This window comes from Trachemys scripta, chromosome 3 (assembly GCF_013100865.1).
Source record: "Trachemys scripta elegans isolate TJP31775 chromosome 3, CAS_Tse_1.0, whole genome shotgun sequence".
Lineage (NCBI taxonomy): Eukaryota > Metazoa > Chordata > Testudines > Emydidae > Trachemys > Trachemys scripta.
In genome coordinates, this window is record NC_048300.1 from 98,135,562 (window position 1) to 98,156,603 (window position 21,042).

General features: G+C 37.8%; 1 protein-coding gene across 1 annotated transcript in view; it reads right to left on the bottom strand.

Moving 5' to 3' along the window:
- The window catches only part of UTRN (utrophin), a 501,770-nt gene that overhangs the window by 337,132 nt on the left and 143,596 nt on the right, over positions 1–21,042 (bottom strand). Inside the window, exons 34-43 of the mRNA XM_034766878.1 lie at positions 19,878–20,006; positions 19,574–19,744; positions 18,369–18,530; positions 17,719–17,856; positions 17,173–17,325; positions 12,379–12,555; positions 8,220–8,408; positions 5,961–6,133; positions 2,123–2,273; positions 517–692 (exon numbers count right to left, since the gene is read on the bottom strand). Of these exons, the coding sequence (XP_034622769.1) occupies positions 517–692; positions 2,123–2,273; positions 5,961–6,133; positions 8,220–8,408; positions 12,379–12,555; positions 17,173–17,325; positions 17,719–17,856; positions 18,369–18,530; positions 19,574–19,744; positions 19,878–20,006 (1,619 nt within the window). The remainder of the gene's footprint in view (positions 1–516; positions 693–2,122; positions 2,274–5,960; positions 6,134–8,219; positions 8,409–12,378; positions 12,556–17,172; positions 17,326–17,718; positions 17,857–18,368; positions 18,531–19,573; positions 19,745–19,877; positions 20,007–21,042) is intronic.

Here is a 21,042-nt window from a genome sequence, read left to right on the forward strand (position 1 = left end):
TCTCCTTCAAAATGGATTCTGATCTTATTTATAAACTGTCCATTCAGATAAACAAACGATTGTGTATGAGGCTTTCAACTCTTACAAACAATATATTTTCTCTTTGTGTCCTCTATTACTTCATTTTTGGATTTCAGACAATATGTTCAGGTCATTGCAATTTAAAAATCAGCAGAAATGTACTTACAGCTAATTCCTCTGGGTGAGGTTGAACTGAAGTGGTCCTTCCAAATAATCTGATTTTGCAGTGAAGCCATTTTAAATAGAGAAAACTGTAGGGAGGGGGAAGAGGTGGGCTTGTGTTTGTTCGTGTTAACAGCAATCTGAGTAGTCAATTGCTGATGCTTTTATGAGAAAGTGGTTCTATGAGGCAGTTTGAAAACGGGGTCTAAATGTCAGGAAAATTCAGTCTAATGATAGTGTGCAATAGAATCCTATACCTCCTCTGGAGTCTTCTAAATGAGATTCTCCCCATCATATCTGCTCAGATACCCAAATTTCTGATTAACTTATTACCTCTGTTGTCTATCCATGATCTCAGCAGTAATTGCTTTCCAGCGTTTATTTAACCCCGCCAGTTTTTCCTGCAGGAAGCTCCCATCTGTAGTGGAGAGTTTCTGTATGATTCCTTCCCCAGTTCTGTTCAGTGTTGAAAAGCTGGTCTGATGACTGCTGACTCCTTCTTCAAGTTCCTGTCACAAGTATGAAAACCATGCAGAATTTTATTACTGACCTAAACTGACTTTGATTTATGGCTTATAACATTGAGAATGCATCCTGGCTGCATATTATTTTACCAAAAAGAGCATTTTAAACTACTTTACATCAACAATCTGCAGCTTTAAAAGAATGATTAAATGCTTGTTATTAAGTCTAGGCCAACTTGCAAATAAATATAATTTAAAAAAGACTCATGCACAATTTGCTATTGAATACAACTGAATATAAAGGAACTGACTTTAAATGGTTAGCATTAGCATTTACATTCATGCCTGTTGTTTTTAAGTGCTACATTTTTCTTTTCGTTTTTTAAGATTGCCCACAGATTGTGACTTTTCACCAGTTCTTCTCCGAACTTGTGGGCACACTGTAGTTGTAACCTTACAACACTTTAGCAAGGATAATTTTGGCAATGCTGCCATGATCTGCAGATATTACAAAAAAATCCAGGCAACTGAGGGAAGTCAGAAAAAGTCATGTTCAAACCTTAACATATCCCTATCAGCTAGAAAAAGCTTACATTATTAGTACAGATCTCTTTGCAACTAGAACAGAACAGACGATGATTCAAGGAAGAGAAAGGAAATGCCCTAGAAGAAAACTCCCAACAGCACTAAGAACAAGAATAAAATACAAGCAATACTCAGTAGATCATAAATTTCTCCTGTAAAACACAGGTATTTAACATTTGGATTTCTAAAATATAGACACGTGCACATTGCTAAGAGTATTTTTTTTGTTTTGGGTTTATTTTAAAGTTATGCTTTAGCCTCTTGCTTTTACAAAATTAAATTCAGATTTTATCTAAACAGAAAAATTGCTTCCCCTTTCTGATGATACATGAGAAGAACCAGGAAAACATAATTTGAAGAGGCAAAACTAAAGCAAATAATATTACATTTTTCTTTTTTTCTGGAGTCTTTATACAAAACAGTTTTATAAAAACAAAACATTTGTGCTTGCTTTCTACTCAGAATGGAAAACTAAACCCTGCAATGGCCAATTATAAATATACTAATTATTTTAAAAAGTATACCCAATTAAGGAGTACAGTACACATTAATTCTAATATATTTTAAAATGTAGCCAACTGAACCTATATGGGGGGGGGAGGGGGAAGAGGAGGGAAATCAATAGAAGACAGAAAAGAGGGCTTATGTCCCTAACTCCTGATTAAAACTTTTACATTTATAATCTAATTTAAAAAAAAAAAAAAAAACAGCTGAAATTACAACCAGAAAAACAATTTCAAGTTACACACAGACATATTTTCCTGCAAAACTTTAGAGGACCACCACAATTTCAAGCATATATTTTTATGCATGGGCAGATTTGAATTTTTGGCTCAAATCCATGCTAAACTTTTGTCAGCTTTCCTGTCCGCTGACCGAACGCCACATACCTGTTGATGCATCCCAGCGGTCTCCAAATCCAGGCTACCATCTGGAGTGTGGGCATCCGCCAGTAACCCTTCAGCTTCTGTTATCCACTGTGTGAGGTCATTGAGATCGCAATGGAACTGCCTCCAGTCTTCAACTGCTCTGTCAAAACAACTGTTGGGGAACAAGAAAGGGTTTCAAAATTACCTAGATTGTTTCAGGGAAAAGAGATGGGCTGACCGGTTTATATTTAATATTAAGACTAGTTAATTCATAACAACTTGTCCTGCAAAATAGAAAGGCCTGATATATTACAGTTAAGTAAGTCTTGTACACTGAACAGTTCCTGTCATTGCACTGACTGCAAAAGCCAACCACACAAACCATCACTGCCTTCTAAATTGAAGGAGCTGAGGGCAGGCTGAAGAATATTTGGTTTCCATTACTGGGGAAATAAAGATTAATTAGCTGCAGCAAAACTGGTCTGCAGAACAATTTTTTTAAATGGTTCATACATCAGAGGGCATGAAAAATTAAATATGATTAATTGCTCAGCTTGGTTTTTTTGCTCACAAAACCATGATTTCCTCCTGCCAGAAGACTTAAAAGAGTGAAGCTAATCTTCATCACACTGCACAGATTGAGAGTGTTACCACTCCACTTCAACTGGATCAGAAAAAGGCCTGCATCCAGTAGGTCCCACAGAACTTATTACACAATAAGTTTCAATACATTTTACTTTTGCAGCATCATATTAGTGTTAAGTTTAACTTAACAGGCAAACATTTTCTCTGCCATGCAAAAGGTCAAGTACAGTAGTAGTATATGTTTTCATACTAGCTAAATGGACAGGGACAGTAGGCTGACAAACAAAGGAATTTATTTATTTATTTTAACAAAACCAAGAATATACTCTTAGCCAGGCATGTGACTTTTATAATTTGTTGAGTGCTGACAGTATTTCTGCACTGTGTAGTAGATAAGATCTCTGACCCCAAAGGATTTACAGTTCATGTAAGACAGACAATACAGAAGACACACAACACACTGATGGACTAGATCATGTCCCACTTCAAAATAGTGCCTTTTGTTTGCCTTTATAAAATATAAAACAGAGGGCCAGATATCCTCAGCTGATGTAAATCTGCATAGCTACATTAATGGATCTGAAGTTGAAGATCTGGTATGAGTTTAAGAAGGCAGTTCATTTTTAAAAAGAGAAATTAAGACATGGTACTAGTTTGCACAGTAGGAGCGTGAACCATTTTTCCATAAATTTCAACAGGAGTTGGATCTGGAGTTCCACTAAAAAGGAAAACCTCATAATGCTTATGTATACTTGTCTTTAAGTCATGAGATACCAAACCCTACAAATGTGAATCAATTTTAAACTGCGAACACATAGCATCTTTTTACCAATCTCAAATTTTTCTTTGGTTTCACACACTAATATATGTTTAATTCATCCTTATATTTCTGAAATCATTGATTCTGATTGGCCATCTGTGTAGACAGATTTGGAGTTCCTGTATAAGTTCAGATATAGGTTGATTTAATTGTATCCCATCAGGAAATACCAAATCTAACTTTAATGAGCGAGCCTCATGACCACTGTGCTTCAGTTATTTACTTGCAGTGATGTAAAAAGTTTCACTTGTTGCTGATTGAGATAGATCTCATCTTTGCCAAGACTTGTGCATATTTCCTGGCCTAGATTTTTTTTTTTAAATGTTTGTTTGGCTTAGTTTTAACTATCGAGGTCAGTTAAATTGAGTTGGCTTACATCTTACAATGGTGGAAGGAGGGACTTATCTGGGCTTCAACTTGTAAACATGAATTATTCCCCCAAACTGAAATCTGTAGCATGTAATGCAACCCATTTAGAAAATGAGCAGCATTTAATTTACATACAACTTTAATCTAAAAAGTTTTGCAAACTGAGTATGCTTTAGACTAGATCAGTTGTTCTCAACCTATTTACCCTTGTGGGATGCATATGCAGCTTTCTGTGTATTATGTGGGCAGCATCTACATAATATATATATATACACACTACCTGTATGGCCCTGAGGCTGTCACATGGGCCATGGCTCTGTGCTAATTGGGCCGCAAGCAGCCTGCAGGTTTATGAATCATTGAACTAGGTACAAGCGTTTTTTCTTCAGAGATCACTGTTTATTGTTCATCTTTTAAAAGCCAATGAATGAGAATGCAACACCTTCTGATTTCTTCAAATAAACTGTTATAATATCCCAACAGTAACATTTTAAGAACCATGGGCCTGGTCAGCTTCTTCAAATGGCTCCTTCATATTAGCATATATAGTTAATTTTACATTTAAATTTATTCATCATTAAAAAAAAAATCAAAGAAGGAACACATTGGGAAAGTTTCTTTTTTCACTAATTCCCAATACCTGCTTTGACTTCCCCCACACACCTTAAGAAATTAACCCAGTAAAATGATCCCTACAGCTAAATGGGAAAACTAGTTCTCTTTTATTGCCAATGTGCTTTTTGGAGGCTTAGAAAATGAACACATTTGTCAGGGGATATTATTACCTCATGTAATACTTAGTTAACTTAATATTTAAATGGTTATTCAAACAATACAGTGTTATTTTAAAATACCTTTTTGTCTCATAAATAAGTGACATTCATTATTTGTTTGCATGACTTTTTTTAAAACCTTATCAACCTTTAAGACTTCCATTAATTAATATAATCTGTCTCATGAGTAACCAGTTTTGCTTTTATTCTCCTTCCATTGCAAAAATTATACCTATCTATAACTCATGGGTAGACCAGAGATTTATATAAACTGTTCTGTAAAAGAACACACTTAATGCTTCTATTTAAATAAGAATTTAATGAGCTCCCACATTTTAACATTCTCATTTTGTATTAACTCTTCAGTTACAACAACATTTGGACTGTCCAGAAAAAAGTTTACAGAGCTTTGTGAGCACACCAACATTTTCACCCTGCTCTGAACAGAATACATATAGCTAGTATATAGTCCAAACCTAGTCTAACGGAATTTGCTTTTGCAGGTAGTTGAAACAACTTAAGTCCAGGTCGAGGCTCTCTCACTAAACTTGGCTGTTGCTAAGTTTCCCTGCAGAAAAAAACCCAGTTACCTATACAATAGCTATTGTTCTTCAAGATGTGTTGTGTACATATGCATTCCACTGCAGGTTTTCATGTGCCTAATACACATTGGAGACTTTTGACAGCAGTACCACTAAGCAGTGCATGATGCGCCCCTGCTCTCCTCATGCTCCAAGTTTAAGGCATGTCTGCCTCCTCCCTTTCTGTTCCTTCACCCCACTGCAATGTGTGTAGTAGAAGGGAAAGTGGGAGGGTTGTGGAATGTATATGTGCACAACGTATCTCGAAGAACTGCAGTTACTGTACTAGTAACCATTTTTTCTGAGAATTCAACCCCATGCCATGAGGTAGAGAGATTGAAAGTTGGGATGCAAAGATTTGACCTGATTCTGAGACAGGAGATCCTTGATCAGAGATAAGTTATCAGTGACCAAATGGAGAGCTGATGTAGGTCCATGAACCAATATTGTCTCAGCCACGCCTGGACCATGAGGATTAATGTTACTTTGTCTCTTTTCAGTTTCCTGAGTATCCTTGGAATGAGAGGAACTAGAGGAATGCACAAAAAGATGACAAATTACTAGACTTTGTTCCCAGCGTGACCAATAAGCTTGTGTCTGAAGCTGACCGAGATGGACCCCCAGCCTTTGGTAGATACATCTGTTACCAGAGTCATAGCTGGTTCTGGGGAGAGAAATGGAACTTCTTTGCACTCACATTAAAATATTCCTATAAAATCAAACAGACTTACCACTTCTGATCATTGTACATCCTATTAATTCTGTCCCACTCTGCATTCAGCTGTGTTAGTGCATCTCCTACTTGAATCGCTTCAGGTCCAGATGCTTCCAGTATAACATCAGGTTGTTTCTCATGAATGACTGCAATCTGGTCCCCAAGTTTGTCCAAAACATCTTTTATATTCTACAAGCACAATGATGGCACCAACCCATTAGTAAAGTCAACACCAGCAGGAAACAAGAATAGTCAATAGCCCCTTCAAAAAACATTGTGAATATTGACAGTTGAACACTCAGAAATGGAAGACACTGGCTATCATGGGAAGAGCACCAACAGTTCATAAATTAACAGAGAAAAATGGTTTTCAGTTGCACCTTTTTAATCTTCTATCCTTTCCACAAGCTTATAAGAGGACAACATATATATTTACAGCCAAGCAGTTTTTAAGTTAAAGGAACAAGAAATATTAGAATGAACTTCACTTTTTCTCTTCTTGAGCAAAGATTGCACTTGCAATACACTGAAGGTTAATTTTTCCTTTTTCTTCCTCATCTCATCAAAACTTCCTTTGAAGTCTCATAAGAAAAGGGGTAGTTTAAATTACTCCCTGCACAATTTCTGACATACCCAGAACTGCATTAAAGTAATGTGAACATTTTAACTTTAAAGGACAAAAGGATTTCAGAGTTAATACTGCCAATTCCAAAACATATTGCAGTATTGTGTCTAGATTTTCCAGAACCTTACAGAGTTCTGGCACTATTCTGAGACTTCTCCATGATCTAGATACAATGGAATGTGGATGAAATAGCAGAATTTATCAATTGTAGTTTCATCATTTCCATAAAATTCCACACACTTCTGCATGCTATTTTTCTTCCAAAATGTATTTTAAATAATCTGAGATTGTCAAAAAGAAAAATGTGTGGGACACTATTACCTAAAACTATGATGAGTCTTTTTAAACCCATGCAGTATTACTATCATCACTGGAATTCCTCCTCTGTGGGTGCACATATACAGAAAGGAGGGAATAGGGACTGAAAACAGCATGATCATCAAAATGGATCAAAACACCCCACCCTGACAAGGCATGATGTTATAGTTATGTGTGCTTTTGAAAACCTTTGGGTGAGCAATAGTAATTGCTTTTCTCAGTGAAACAGTTCAGCTATTTTAATTCTCCATTGCTCCAAAAACTAATAAATAGTACTAGTCCAGGAGTCCTCAGACTGTGATCTGTAGAGCGCTGGTGAGTCACATGTTGCTAGCTCTTTCTCCTTGTTTCCAGCTGCTTTTAACACACTTTGCAAAGAAATTACAAAGAAGCACCGAGACATGTATACAAGCAGCAGGCAACAAGCAAAAGTAGCAGTCAGCCTAGCTACCTCTGTTAGGGGACATCGCTACAAAGGGAAGCTTGTGCAGTGAATGGGAAACATCAGAAGGCAAAAAAACATGCATGGAACAGAGACGTATATGTGGGATGAGGAATGAAATGAAAAATAAAAGGAGACCAGGTATAAGTTTAAAAAACTTTCAAAGTAAATGGGACTTAGACCTCCTGAGTATCTAATTCACTTCTGAAAATGGACTTAGGTGCTTCGGAAAATTTTACCCAGCAAGTTACTTTTTCAAAAACAAAAATTAATGAAGTATGTGAGTAGTCCCATTGACTTCAATTGGGATGAGTTATGTGCTTAGGTGCTGAATTGGGACAGGAGTATTTTCATGCTTAAAGTTAAACATGCGGTTTGCTTACTCAAACCTTATTTGTAATAATCTCAGCTATGACCAAATACTTTCCTAGTACTTTTCCAAATAAGTAATGGCTGTGGTTACTACAGGGATACGTGTATGAAATCATGGTTGAGACAGTGGAAGGAAAGTTGACCCATTAGGCACTCTCTCTTTAAATAAGGTGTTGATCACACTATGAAAAAAATTGGAATCCCTGTAGCAGTCAACATTTTAAACAGACAACTATTAAATTTCACTGAAAGAAAACAACCAACCACTTCTCACATCTCTACTTTCCATATCGAACTTGAGTGTTCGAAATTGAGAGAGAAAATATGCACTGACACGTGACAGTTACCAATAACAGCTACAGTGAGAAGGACACAAGTAGGATTTATTTATTATTTTCCACAAGATATATATTGAACCGGTATACTACACACGCTGAAAATGTAACCACTGAATCATTTCATGGTTTTCATCCCTTTTTGTTGCTCTTTTTGCAATACAACACTTGGATTTGCAATACCTTCAATGAATCTTCCTGCATAGAGAAGTCCTCATAGACACCAGTATTCAGCTCTGGTGCATTCAGCAACAGTTCAACATCAGCCATGGCCAGCAAAACTCTGTTAATTTCAACAAGGTATTCAGTAGGGAAGGGAGAGGCCCTAATTCCTGATGGATAGTTGCCTTTTAACCTCAGGAGTGGGATTGCCTAAAGAAACATAAAACGTCATTTAATTATTTATTTCTTCTCAATTTAATACATTTTGGAAAAAGGAAAATCCTAAACAAAAGGCTACTGTTACAAATAAAAAATTTCTACTATATTCAGAGTAGGCATTTTCTAAATTAAAAACAAAAAACACCAGAGTTCTTTCTATCCTTTTCAAAATTACCCAATCCCACAGAGGGCCATCAGGATTATACCAGCAATTAATTTATTTATTTTTTAAATCCTTTAAAAAAAAAAAAAAATCTTTTAGTTCTCCCACCTTCATTTTTATACCTCATGCCAAAAGTTATAACACTTTTTCTCCCTGGACTCATATTTACAGGAAACAAATGGAAACAAAAGATAGTCTCTGCTTTCTTGGTTGTCAGCACTTTACTGAAGACAAAATAGAGTTGTAAATTTACTCCAGCACATCCCACCATTTTTCCTCCCCCAGTCTTCTTAGCACTTTTTGCTCCCAAAAGTATTTTTAAGTATCCTCTCATACGTCTTAAGCTTTGCATGGGATGACCAAGACCCTACAAAGATTTAAAAGCATGTGAGCACTTTTCCAGCAATATTCTTGCTGAAAGATACTTACATGGTTTCCAGCGTCATAGTTGGTGCCTCACTTTCCCTCATAATGCCAAAAAACTGTGAAACTGAGTGCCATGTTTGTATGCATACAGCATCCACTGTATCCATTTTGCAGCCACAAGAGATTAGCAACTTCTGGGGCCTCTGGAATCATCTGATGTGGTTCCTAAAGACCACAATCTGTATGGGTGAGTTCCCAGTTAGTAGATAGGGAAGTACTGGAGGTGGTAAAATGTGCCTTTCTTCTATGGCATGATATAGATGACATAAGTGCACTGGAGAGTTCCTGGAAATTAGCTCCTAAGTTGCATTGTTGCCATGTCTGGCAAAGACAGTAGTCACAGGTATATAAAACAGATTTTCTGTGGGCTGAAACATCTGGAAAGTTTCCTGTTTCAAAAGCTTGTTAATGGACAGAGGACACTGTGTCCTGAAAACACCAGAGCTTTAACATCAACCATAAAAATTAAAATCTTGCAATGAACATTCTCTGCTTTACCTGGTATATGTAGAACACGCTATCATGGTTACAAGAAGCAAATGAGTTGACAACACTGCATGATGGCACAATGAGTATCAGAACTCTATATTATTTGTAAGTTCCTTTGTGTTTTGAGCAAATGGCTTAGTAAGGAAATTGGAGAGGAAATGGAAGAGTTCTCTCTTTAGGTAAGAGGCTGTACCAGTTTACTGAAGTGCCTACAGAACCAGTGTCCTATTTGGACTCCAATTCGATGCCAAATCTACTTGTATCTTTTAAAATATAGAACAGTACTTTGGGAGCAGCTGGGGGGATAGAGGGTGAAGTGATGCTGAGTGTTATCTTCTAAAAAGTGTTTTTTTTAATGACAGCAGCAAGAACATTAGTAACTTCAATGACTTTAATCAATCACCTCCACTGAATTTTGTAGACAGTGAATAGATCACTCTTAGTACCAACATTAAGTGTAGCATGCTGCCAGTTAACATGATGGTAGAAACACATATCAGAAGAATTCATCTAAATTTTCATCCTGTGTCTACCACTCTATATAGAAACCATGAGAAAAATTCAAAGTTACTCTAAAATTCATAAAAAGCAACAGAGGGTCCTGTGGCACCTTTGAGACTAACAGAAGTACTGGGAGCATAAGCTTTCGTGGGTAAGAATCTCACTTCTTCAGATGCAAGTAATGGAAATCTCCAGAGGCAGGTATATATCAGTGTGGAGTTAACGAGGTTAGTTCAATCAGGGAGGGTGAGGTGCTCTGCTAGCAGTTGAGGTGTGAACACCAAGGGAGGAGAAACTGTTTCTGTAGTTGGATAGCTATTCACAGTCTTTGTTTAATCCTGATCTGATGGTGTCAAATTTGCAAATGAACTGGAGCTCAGCAGTTTCTCTTTGGAGTCTGGTCCTGAAGTTTTTTTGCTGTAAGATGGCTACCTTTACATCTGCTATTGTGTGGCCAGGGAGGTTGAAGTGTTCTCCTACAGGTTTTTGTATATTGCCATTCCTGATATCTGACTTGTGTCCATTTATCCTCTTGCGTAATGACTGTCCAGTTTGGCCAATGTACATAGCAGAGGGGCATTGCTGGCATATATAACATTGGTGCTGCTAAACCTCTTACAGTTGCCCAAACCACTCAAGCAACTTCTGGCCTAGTCATCATACACTACCCAAATGTACTTCAATTGTCAGTGAGACAAACAGCTCTCCTTCTCCCTTAATATAATAATTCTGTGTTTGATCAACAGCAGTGGCTAAGAAAACACACTTGGGTCTTTCACTCTATGAGCTTGTTAAGCTTAAAGTTGTATTCAATGTCTGGATGTTTCTGGGCACCTTAAACATGTTGTTCAAATTAACTAGAATCCAGTGGGCATAATTTGTGTGGTCAAGAGTAAAAACCACAGAAGAAGCTCAAGTCAGGGCATCTAGCTGTTAAATGAAGTTTATCTCAGGTACTGAACACTTCTAAGGAAGGATGCCAAACTGCAGTGCTAGCACTGTACTGAAACTGGAAACATCTGGGTGCTGCTATGAGACTACTAATTCATGTTATGTCTCAGCCATTTATCATAAACACACAAAAATCATGATGTACAAGCACAAAATTGGCTCTAATGCAATTGAGAGCATAATTAGGGGCTTAAAATAATCATAAGAACGGACATACTGGGTCAGACCAAAGGTCCATCTAGCCCAATATCTTGTCTTCCGACAGTGGCCAATGCCAGGTGCTCCAGAGGGAGTGAACCTAACAGGCAATGATCAAGTGATCTCTCTCCTGCCATCCATCTCCACCCTCTGACAGACAGAGGCTAGGGACACCATTCCTTACCCGTCCTGGCTAATACCCATTAATGGACTTAACCACCATTAATTTATCCAGTTCTCTTTTAAACTCTGTTATAGCCCCCGGTCGCTCATTCTCAGCTTCTGGCAAACAGAGACTAGGGATGCCCATCCTGGTTATAGCCATTGTTGGACCTATACTCCGTGAATTTATCTAGTTCTTTTTTAACCCTGTTGTAGTCTTGGCCTTCACAAGATCCTCTGGCAAAGAATTCCACAGGTTGACTGTGCATCGTGTGAAGAAATACTTCCTTTCGTTTGTTTTAAACCTGCTGCCTATTAATTTCATTTGGTGACCCTAGTGCTTGTGTTATGAGGAGGAGTAAATAACACTTCCTTTTTTACTTTCTCCACACCAATCATGATTTTATAGACCTCTATCATAGATCAAGAATGACCTTTGATGCAATATTACAATAGTGCATAGGCACTATTAGAAAAAACTTCACAACAATTGTGCATATGCCGATTGCGCAATTCTGTCTGTCATGACAGACAGATCTAGAAAATTTATAACCAGTACATGTGCATGCTACTATTTTCAGGGTGTCCCTATGTGTTCATTTTGTTCACATGCTTTATTACTTCACCAACTTTAGTGATTTAATTCTGAAGACATAAATCCAGCTCTCTTCTGCAGCCATGAAGGCCTCCCTGGCCTTGGAACCAGTGTGTTTCTGCTGCAGAAGGAGAGGCAGTCTCTTTGCATCATCTGCAAAACTCAGAGCCTTGCTCTCTGCAGGCTCTTTCCTCAGCAGTGCACAAGGGGTGGGAGAAGAATGGGAATGGACAAATGCCTAAAAGTCGTGTAGGACCACTAAGGTGCAGTAACTCCCATGCTGTGGTTCTGCAGCTACCTCCATGGCAGAGGATGAAGGATGCTACAAATTATTGCAGACGCATGCCAGTATGCACTGGCCAAATGCAAGACTCTGGATTTCATTCAAATGGATAGTTCTTTTGATTTTCTTCCTGTCCTGCTGCATTATAACATACAATTGTTTACCGTCAGGGGGGAGAGAGACCAACACTTACCTGGGGTTTGAACTGCATCTGTTGACATGCAGCAAACTGGGTTTCAACTTGTTGCCAGCGCTGACACACATTGGTGTGCTCTGCTTCCCCAACTGGACCATATTGGGACAGGTTGCTGCTCTTCTTCTGCAAAGCAATGAATTCCTCACGGTGCTGTTCAAGCTCCTGAAGCAGTTCCTGCAGAGTACACCTAATTACAGCGGTCTGCAATCACTGAAAAGTTATTTCCCCCTTTTCACACATCAGTCAATGGGTAAGCACGCCAGAGTGGTGTATGTATATTACTACAGTACTGCTTTGTAAATTCAGCTTTTCCCCTCCTTAAACGTGGAGATGCAGAACAAACAAGGTCTGGGGAAGAACAGTAATTTCTGCCTCACATAATTATATCCCTTGCTACTTGGCTCACTCCAACTAAATCTCATATAAGCCTGGTGTTTTTCTTTTTAAAAAAACCGTAAGCATAGAAGTTTGGCGCCCAACTTTTGTATCTTAAGCATCAAAAAATAAAAAGCAAATCAAACATCAAATGGTAGACCTATTGCCTTGGGAGACGTGACTGGATGAGCTAATTGCCTTTTCCATCACTAATTTCACTGCTGAAAGGGCAGGTTTATTAAACATTTAGACCCATATCCTCAAAGATATCTAAGGAGTCTAACCCTTACTGCTATCAAGGGAGATAAGCACCTAAATACCTTTGAGGATCTGGGCATCTCTCTTTACAAAATACACATCTTCAATATGAATGGGGAATACGCACACAGAGCATATATTTTATACAATAAGGTGCCTCCGTTCATCAAGCTTCCACTGTATTCCCATCTTTGCAAATAAGCATCCTGTTATTCAGGAAAATCCAGCATTTGCCATACACACTGAATTCTGGAAACAGACTTTTTCATTTGAGTATTGAGATTGCTGTGTCAGTTTTACCTGCTCATTTGAGTTAAATCAATTCAGTCAGTGAGTGCACAAATTTGCTACTTAACTACTGCAAAAGAAATTGCTCACATTTAGGAAATCCTGAGGTCTTTTTAAGTAAGATGAATAACAAATACAGAATAAGAGGAAAAATGGAGAGCTTTACTTAACTATGAGAGAATATTACTTAAGAGCCTCTAGTGGTTGTGTCCTGACCCAATTAAATGTCAACACCAGTTTATCAGGAAGAGAACAGCATGGGTACCAGCAGCAAATTCCCTTCCAATCTGTAAAATGAACATTTGTTCATGTCAAATTATTTTCTAAAACTTGGGGTAGGGGAGGGGAGTAGCTAGTTTGAGAACGATGTTTACTTGGTCCTACAGCAGCGCGGGTGCTAGACTTGATGATATCTCAAGGTCCCTTCCAACCCTACATTTCTATGATCTCTGGAAGGGAAGCCAGAGTGGATTTGTTTTGAAGTACATTAAAATGCAGCCTTGTTGTATAATGTCTTGAGATTTTGTGGGAAATTACATTTCCCGGCACTGAAGCAGTTCTTCATCCCACAAGGAGACATGAGACTCTGTTGGTTTACTCTTTTGGGGCTTGCTTCCTCTCAGAAATTATGTGTCAGGAATGCACAATATAGAAGAACCCAGTGAACTGGAAGGAACTCTTGGGTGAATGGTGAAGATCTGAAATCTGTGCTGAGAGGCCCCTACTGTCTTTCCTGTCCAAACCCATTTGGACTCAGTGTCCGAAAGGGATATGGGCAAGGTGAAAGATTAAGATGGCTCACCTCAAGATTAGAAACCTCAGGAGTTCCCTTTAGCTATGAGATTTGTCCTTTGATGGGAAGCCTTAAGAGGCTCTTTGAGGAGTATGAGCGGAGGAGATTCATCCCCTTGGGAATAAGCTGCTGTCTGATATGCAGGGAGATCTCAAGCACACTATGAAGTAAATATAGTCCCATTTTAAGATGGCTTATCTCAGGGTGCCTGCCTCCCGGTGCAGCAGTAAACCCAGATGGGTTATGCATATAGGCAGGAGTGATTAATGAAGTACCTGATAGAGCAACCAGATACAGGTTCGGCAAACTCAGAGTCCATCATTAACATCCCACTGATCCCGCAGGTACACAATAGAAGCTTAATGATTTAAAATGTCCATCTAAAAGGGGATTACCATTAATGTGAAGCCTTAATGTAGCTATCAGGATATACAAAGTAGCTAAGGACAGCAGACCAGCTCTTATAACCTTATTGCATCAGCCACATATGACAACCATGGGACACTGTAACTCTAAATGACATGTATCACAAATATTTCATGCTGTATTGGTCTCATTCGGAGCATGAACATTCCCCATCCCCCTCTTTAATTGGTCCTGGGTTTAAAAAGTTACAGAACAGTTATAAAGAGATTGATTGGTTTTAATTATGAAGTTTCATAACCAGAAATTCAGAACTAGCTTCATAGATTGCCTAACCCCCAAGCTTGTCCAAAAAATTACTTACTGCTTCACAGGGCTTTTCATTGTTATTGCATAAAATATTAAACTAATTGTCATGGCAGCCAAACTATCTTGGTAGGATGAAAAGGAGAAATAAAAAAAGCAAGTAAGGAATTCGTATCCTCAGCATCTAAAAACATGAATTTCTGGACAGAAACTAAATCAATAAATAGTGTTTGAGCAGAAAGTCCTTTCAAATTAGTTGGGAACTTCTAGCTGTTGGGACTCTAGCTATGATACACAATGTAACTCTCATAAGTAATATTTCACCGTTTGTAGTTAAATATTAATTCTCAGACAAAAAGTATCTTTAAAGAATTATGAGGTTACAAAGTGAAGTACTCGGAAGTTTGGACATGACAAAGTGAAAGTTGCTTATGAAACTTTAACTGCGTCCTCTTTTGCATGTGCCTTGATAGTCCAGATTTTTTACATGATCACATACTAGTATTCAAATAATACAAGGCATCAGAATCATACTATTTTATACTACCTTGAGTACACGTGTGTATAACTTTATGCATAATGTAAACAAAATTAGTATTCTCAAGTTTAAGAGAAATTATTTCATATGCTTAATATTTAGGTTTAATTTTTATATTCCACTGAATTACAGAATATATCTTTTTTTTTTTTAGAAAATTAGCACACAATCCAGGACAGATTTATGCACATGTTTAACTTTACACATATTAAGTAGCCCCACAAACTTCAATGAGACTTTATATTGTGTAAAGTTAAGCACACATGTAAGTCTTTGCATGATCAGGGCCTGACATATTAACATTTGTTTAAAAAAAGAGGAGAAACCTAACAAAAATCTTATTCATATTTCCAAGTTAAAATTAACAGAAAATGAATTTATGGGGATTTAGTATGTAATTACTTCTTTGGACCGAAATTTATTCTTAATTGTGTACAAATGTGTTTTTCCCCCCAAAACAATTGGTGTTCAATTGGTGTACAAACCTGTACTTTTAATGGTTTGTTTCCTTTTTCCAGTATTTGGCGTGAATGTACCCTTCATATTCTATTTATGTTACATGCACACATTTTTAACACCATTTATACATGGTTGCATAGAATCCTGATACTGCAAAGAGTTCTCTATGGCACAGTGTTCCCCATGCCAGCAGCCCCATTAACTTCAGTGAGCCATTGATATGCAGCTCATTGGAGAATTGAGACTACATTTACATTTTATAATAATAAATAATATATGGAGATATACCTATCTCATAGAACTGGAAGGGACCCCAAAAGGTCATTGAGTCAAGTCCAGCCCTCTGCTTTTACTACCAGGACCAAGTACTGATTTTGCCACAGATCCTTAAGTGGCCCCCTCAAGGATTGAACTCACAACCCTGGGTTTAGCAGGCCAATGCTCAAACCACTGAGCTATCCCTCCCCCCCTCCCATATACAATAAAGCTATTACACTGTAATAGAATTTAAACAGGACCACACAAATCCAATCAATTCAGTAGCTCCAGTATACCGAGTATAATTCACATCTATGAAGATGACCATAATAAAATCCAATAAAAAAAATAAGGTAATACAAAAATCTCTTTAAATAAATATATTTCAAGTTTTAAGAGATAGATTTGTATGTGTATATTAAAATTGAATGCAATTAGCACTAATGGGCACCACTGAAGGATGGTGGATACATAGCTTTACACCTCTCTTCTCCACTTCCTACAATCCACAATCATCAGCAACTGGATTGCTTTTTCTTCCCCATCTAACATTCAACAGATATTATTCTACAACTCTTTCCTTTTAACACGATTATGGATGCTGCACCATCTCCAGACAATCTAAGAAATCCTAAAAGGCAGAAGCTGTCAGATTGCCCTCTGAGGAGCCAAGATGGCCAACCAGGGAAAGGCTTCCCTTCTGAGACTAGATGAAATTATAGACTGGCTAAAAGTAAGTCACAAGTGAACAAACTATTTTGAGAAAAATATCTGAAAATAAAACAGATCAAAAATATTACTAGTATACATCAAGCTAATTTGCAAAGTTTGGCATCAAGATTAGAGGAAGCTGAGAACCTTAACTAGAGGCAGCACTAAACACTTGTCTATGATAAATATTTATATACAAAATAACAGATTTAAAAGAAAGTTAGACAGGGGTTGCTACTGCTCCCCCAATAATAAGGCAATACTCCAGGCTAATCCAAGACTGACACAAGCCGATGAAACACAATGGAAAAATTAATACAACCCTTCTGGACACATTCCTTACCATGGTAGCATCAAAAGAATATCCCTGAGCCCCAGCACACAATTCTAATATGAAGTTATTTATTACCTCCACTCTTAATTTTTGAACATCTGTATTTACCTGTAGTTTTTGTTCATCTTCCTCTCCATGCAGTCCTGACAGACGGCACTCTGTCTCGTTCAGCCAGTTCAATAGACTGTCCTGTTCTCTCTTATATTGTGAAAAAGCAGGGGAGAGCTCCACCACCTGCCTCCTTTGAAAAGACTTCAGTTCCTATAAGAAAATAGGCATGGGGGATACGCAGTTTGAGAAAAATAAATTGGGAGATGGATTTTACTTATTTATTTTAAATCAAGCTCAGATTCTGTTTAGTGGGATGTGGGGATTAACTAATTATAGCAAGTTCTGATTGGCTCGGGGGACAGATTTAAAAATTCACAAAATCAAATTGCAGAAAAACAAAATTAACTTTGGGGAATATTTTTGAATTTGGGATCACTGAGGTTCAGTCTGTCATTTTTTCTGTATGTACATTAAATATCCTGAAGGCTTTCATCCACTAAACCATGCTATTAAGTGGTCACAATCAGATTTCAAATAAGCTTCCAGAAGTCCACCACGTAGACTGCACCAGAAGTCAGTCATGTTAAAACTCTGAAGTCACACCTTTACATTGTTGTGCCTTGTCTGCAGAAGCAACAGCTGCAAGCGGATCTTCTCCCTCTTGTTGTCCTCCATGGGCCGCTGTAACAATTGCTCTCCACTCTGTAAAACCTCCTCAATCTGGGCTCTCTCTTCATCCATCTAAAATTATAGAAGCTGATGGTCATTTACAGAAAGCCATGTTAGAGTATTCAAAATGGATTTGCTGACTGCCTGAAAGCTAACAAAATTAACACTTCAGTACTGCTAAGCATCCCACTGTCACCCAAAATAAATTGGAGCTGAGAAATTCCAATTCTTCCACAAGCACCAAAGACTAAAGGACATATAACGCCATCGTTAAAATAGATTGAGACAGGATGGGGAGTTCTCACTGCACCAGCCAAAGAGCAGAGTGAGCTAGGTAGAGAGCACAGCTTATCCATGCTAGGGTGAGGAGGAGAAGCTATTCTACTCATCCCCTCATTCTGCCCCAGCCGCTCTACTTTACTGCTGATTTAAAGTGGTTTTCAGTAAAACTGTTGATATTACATATTCATAGAGATATCAACAATTTCCTTTTCACAGAGATCAGTTCAGTTAAAAGACACTGCTGAATTACAGAAACAAAGAAGAGGTGATGAAGCTGTTTAATTCATCCATTCCTCACAAACCTTTTCATCTTCATCACTTGATTCCATGTGCTTTTCCACAACTTTTAACATATTTTGTAAATCACTCTCAAATTTGTCGAGGTCTGCAGAAGCCACTTCAGGTTCTTGGGGTTCTGGCTCAACAGGAAATTTATAAGGCAAGGGTTCCTGACCAACAAGTATCTGTAGCATAAAAGCAAAACAAAAACCACACAAATTAAGGGATCAATCCTGCAAGTTCTGAAGTAACTCATGTAAATGAGACTCTCTGTGTAAGTAATTATCAATACACATGCCTGTCTGCAGGATCAGGCCATAAAACTGTATATTGAACTATTTATTTTCAGAAAAGAAAGCTAACTCGCTCCCTGCCCAAACAAACAGTATTGCTCATCCCTGGATTCAAAAATCCTGAATGAGGTTTCCCCAAAATCATGAGATTTTAAAAATAATTAATTTGGAGTGTTTTCATTTGCATTCTGGTATTTGAGCCTTTAAGGTTCATAATTTCAAGCTATTTTCCATAACCAAAAGGGCAAGAAGCTTAGCTTTCTTTAAAAAGAAAAGTGAGATTCTCATTATATACACGACCATGACAGAAAAACACCAAAATATCATGGGACTTGTAATGAATCGCAGGAGTTGCCTCGCTACAATAACTAGAGATAGCTAGGTAGAATGGTACATGCCAGAGAGTTTCTGCCAATGAATTCCAGCCTGCAGGCCTCTGGCTAGCCTAGTCCTGTGGCCTCTCTCTAACAGAGACTGACAATCATGCCAAGATATGGATTTACCTTATGGTCTACATAAATGACTATTGGATAATAGATTGGTGCCACTTATGGTGACCAGATAGAAAGTGTGGAAAATCAGGACGGAGGGTAAGAGGTAATAGGCACCTAAATAAGAAAAAGCCCCAAATATCGGGACTGTCCCTATAAAATTGTGACATCTGGTCACCCTAGTGCCACTACACCCTTTCACCTATGATCCAATTCAGGATTCATACCCTGCAGATCGGTAGGTGTGACTGGCTACTTACTGAATCTATTAATTTCTGCATATAGAGATTACATAGATTTACATAGAAAAAGAAGTATTTTTGTATATTAAAATGAAGTTATCCCTATGAAGCCATTATTAGTAGTATACACATAAAAAGCCATTTGAATAATGTGTGTGTAATATAAATTAACTTCCTGGTTTTGTGACTCTTTCTTGCTCACCTTAGCACTTTTGATGTGCTGTGATACCTTCTCAAAGTTCCGGTTCAGTTCAGACAGCTTCGGTTCGACGAGTTCACGGCATGACACGCCACGACTGTTCATTAAGATAACGGCTTGGTCCCGCACGTTATCCACTCGGAGACTCACACCATCTAATTCTGATGTCAAACGCTGAGAAGCAAAAGCAGCAGAAAGTTACTGCAGTGTAAAGAAAAATCAACCAGAAAAGCTAACTCAATCTCACATGGAATCAAAAAGTGCTATTCTTTTATAACTCCCTGCTTTAAAAGATTAAGTTTGCAACCTTCACTATTTCTTCCTTTTTGCTCGCTGGCTTTTTCTCAGTCTCATCCAGCAGGGTTTCAGCTTGATAGAGCCAAGTACTTATGTGGGCAACATTCTCATCAAAGATCTCCAGCTGGCTCTGATGATTCTGGAAAGGGAAGCAAAAAATATATCCAAGTAAGAAACACAAAAATATTTTTAAATGTCCCAGGTAGAGAAAGCCTAATGAAATATACAAATGCTACTCACACTTTAGGAAGAAAAACACTGAACATTTTATAGCACTTTTCACAAGTTTCAATCAACTTTATAAACATTAACCAGTGACTCTACACTCTGATGATGTAGGTAAGAGTTAGTGTCCCAGTTTTACAGACAAGGAAATGGACAAAGGAAAGTAAGGTGTTTTCCACAAGGCCACACAATTCTGTAGCATAAACAGGATTAGAATTCAAGAATTCCTGTTTTACATCACAATTTCATCACTAGTCCACCATGACTATCGGAAAGTGGTGCATTTTCCCTTTTTAAAAGGATATTTTTCTCCCCCTGTAGCTGTGTAAGAGACCTACACAAACAAAAAAAGAAGGTGACCGATTCTACAGGAGAAATACTGAAACGGACTGTTGGATTCACTAAGAAAACACATGACAAAAACAGAATATTTCCTCTAACCTTTATCAATTATAGTAATCTTAGATGTTTCATATAACAATACTAGGTAATAACAATTACAAACAAAAATCACATTTTAGTCTGAAGTTGAAGAAATACCTTTTTGTTTATAGCTATCAGTGTTTGGTGTGGTTTTGATATTTTGTTGCCATTTATTCAATTCCTGTACTCTGATTCATCACATATCATATGCATTTCTCACTTCACAGAGAAAGTCATGCAATGAATATCCTAATCCTTCTCCTCTGATTGGGTCACATATTCAGAATTTTTAAACTGTGTGCTAGCAACAGAGACACATGCATCTCCACACTCCCTTTGTCTGATGCTCCAAAATTCCCACTGGAGAAACATAGGATAGTTATTTTCACAGAAGAGGCTTGCACATTATAAAGAAAGAACAGGTGAGGAAAGGGGCGAAAGGGGACAGATAAGCAGGAGAGGGGGCCAAAAGGGATTTCTTTTTAAATTTAAGATACAGATATTGGCCCCAATTCAGGAAAGCATCT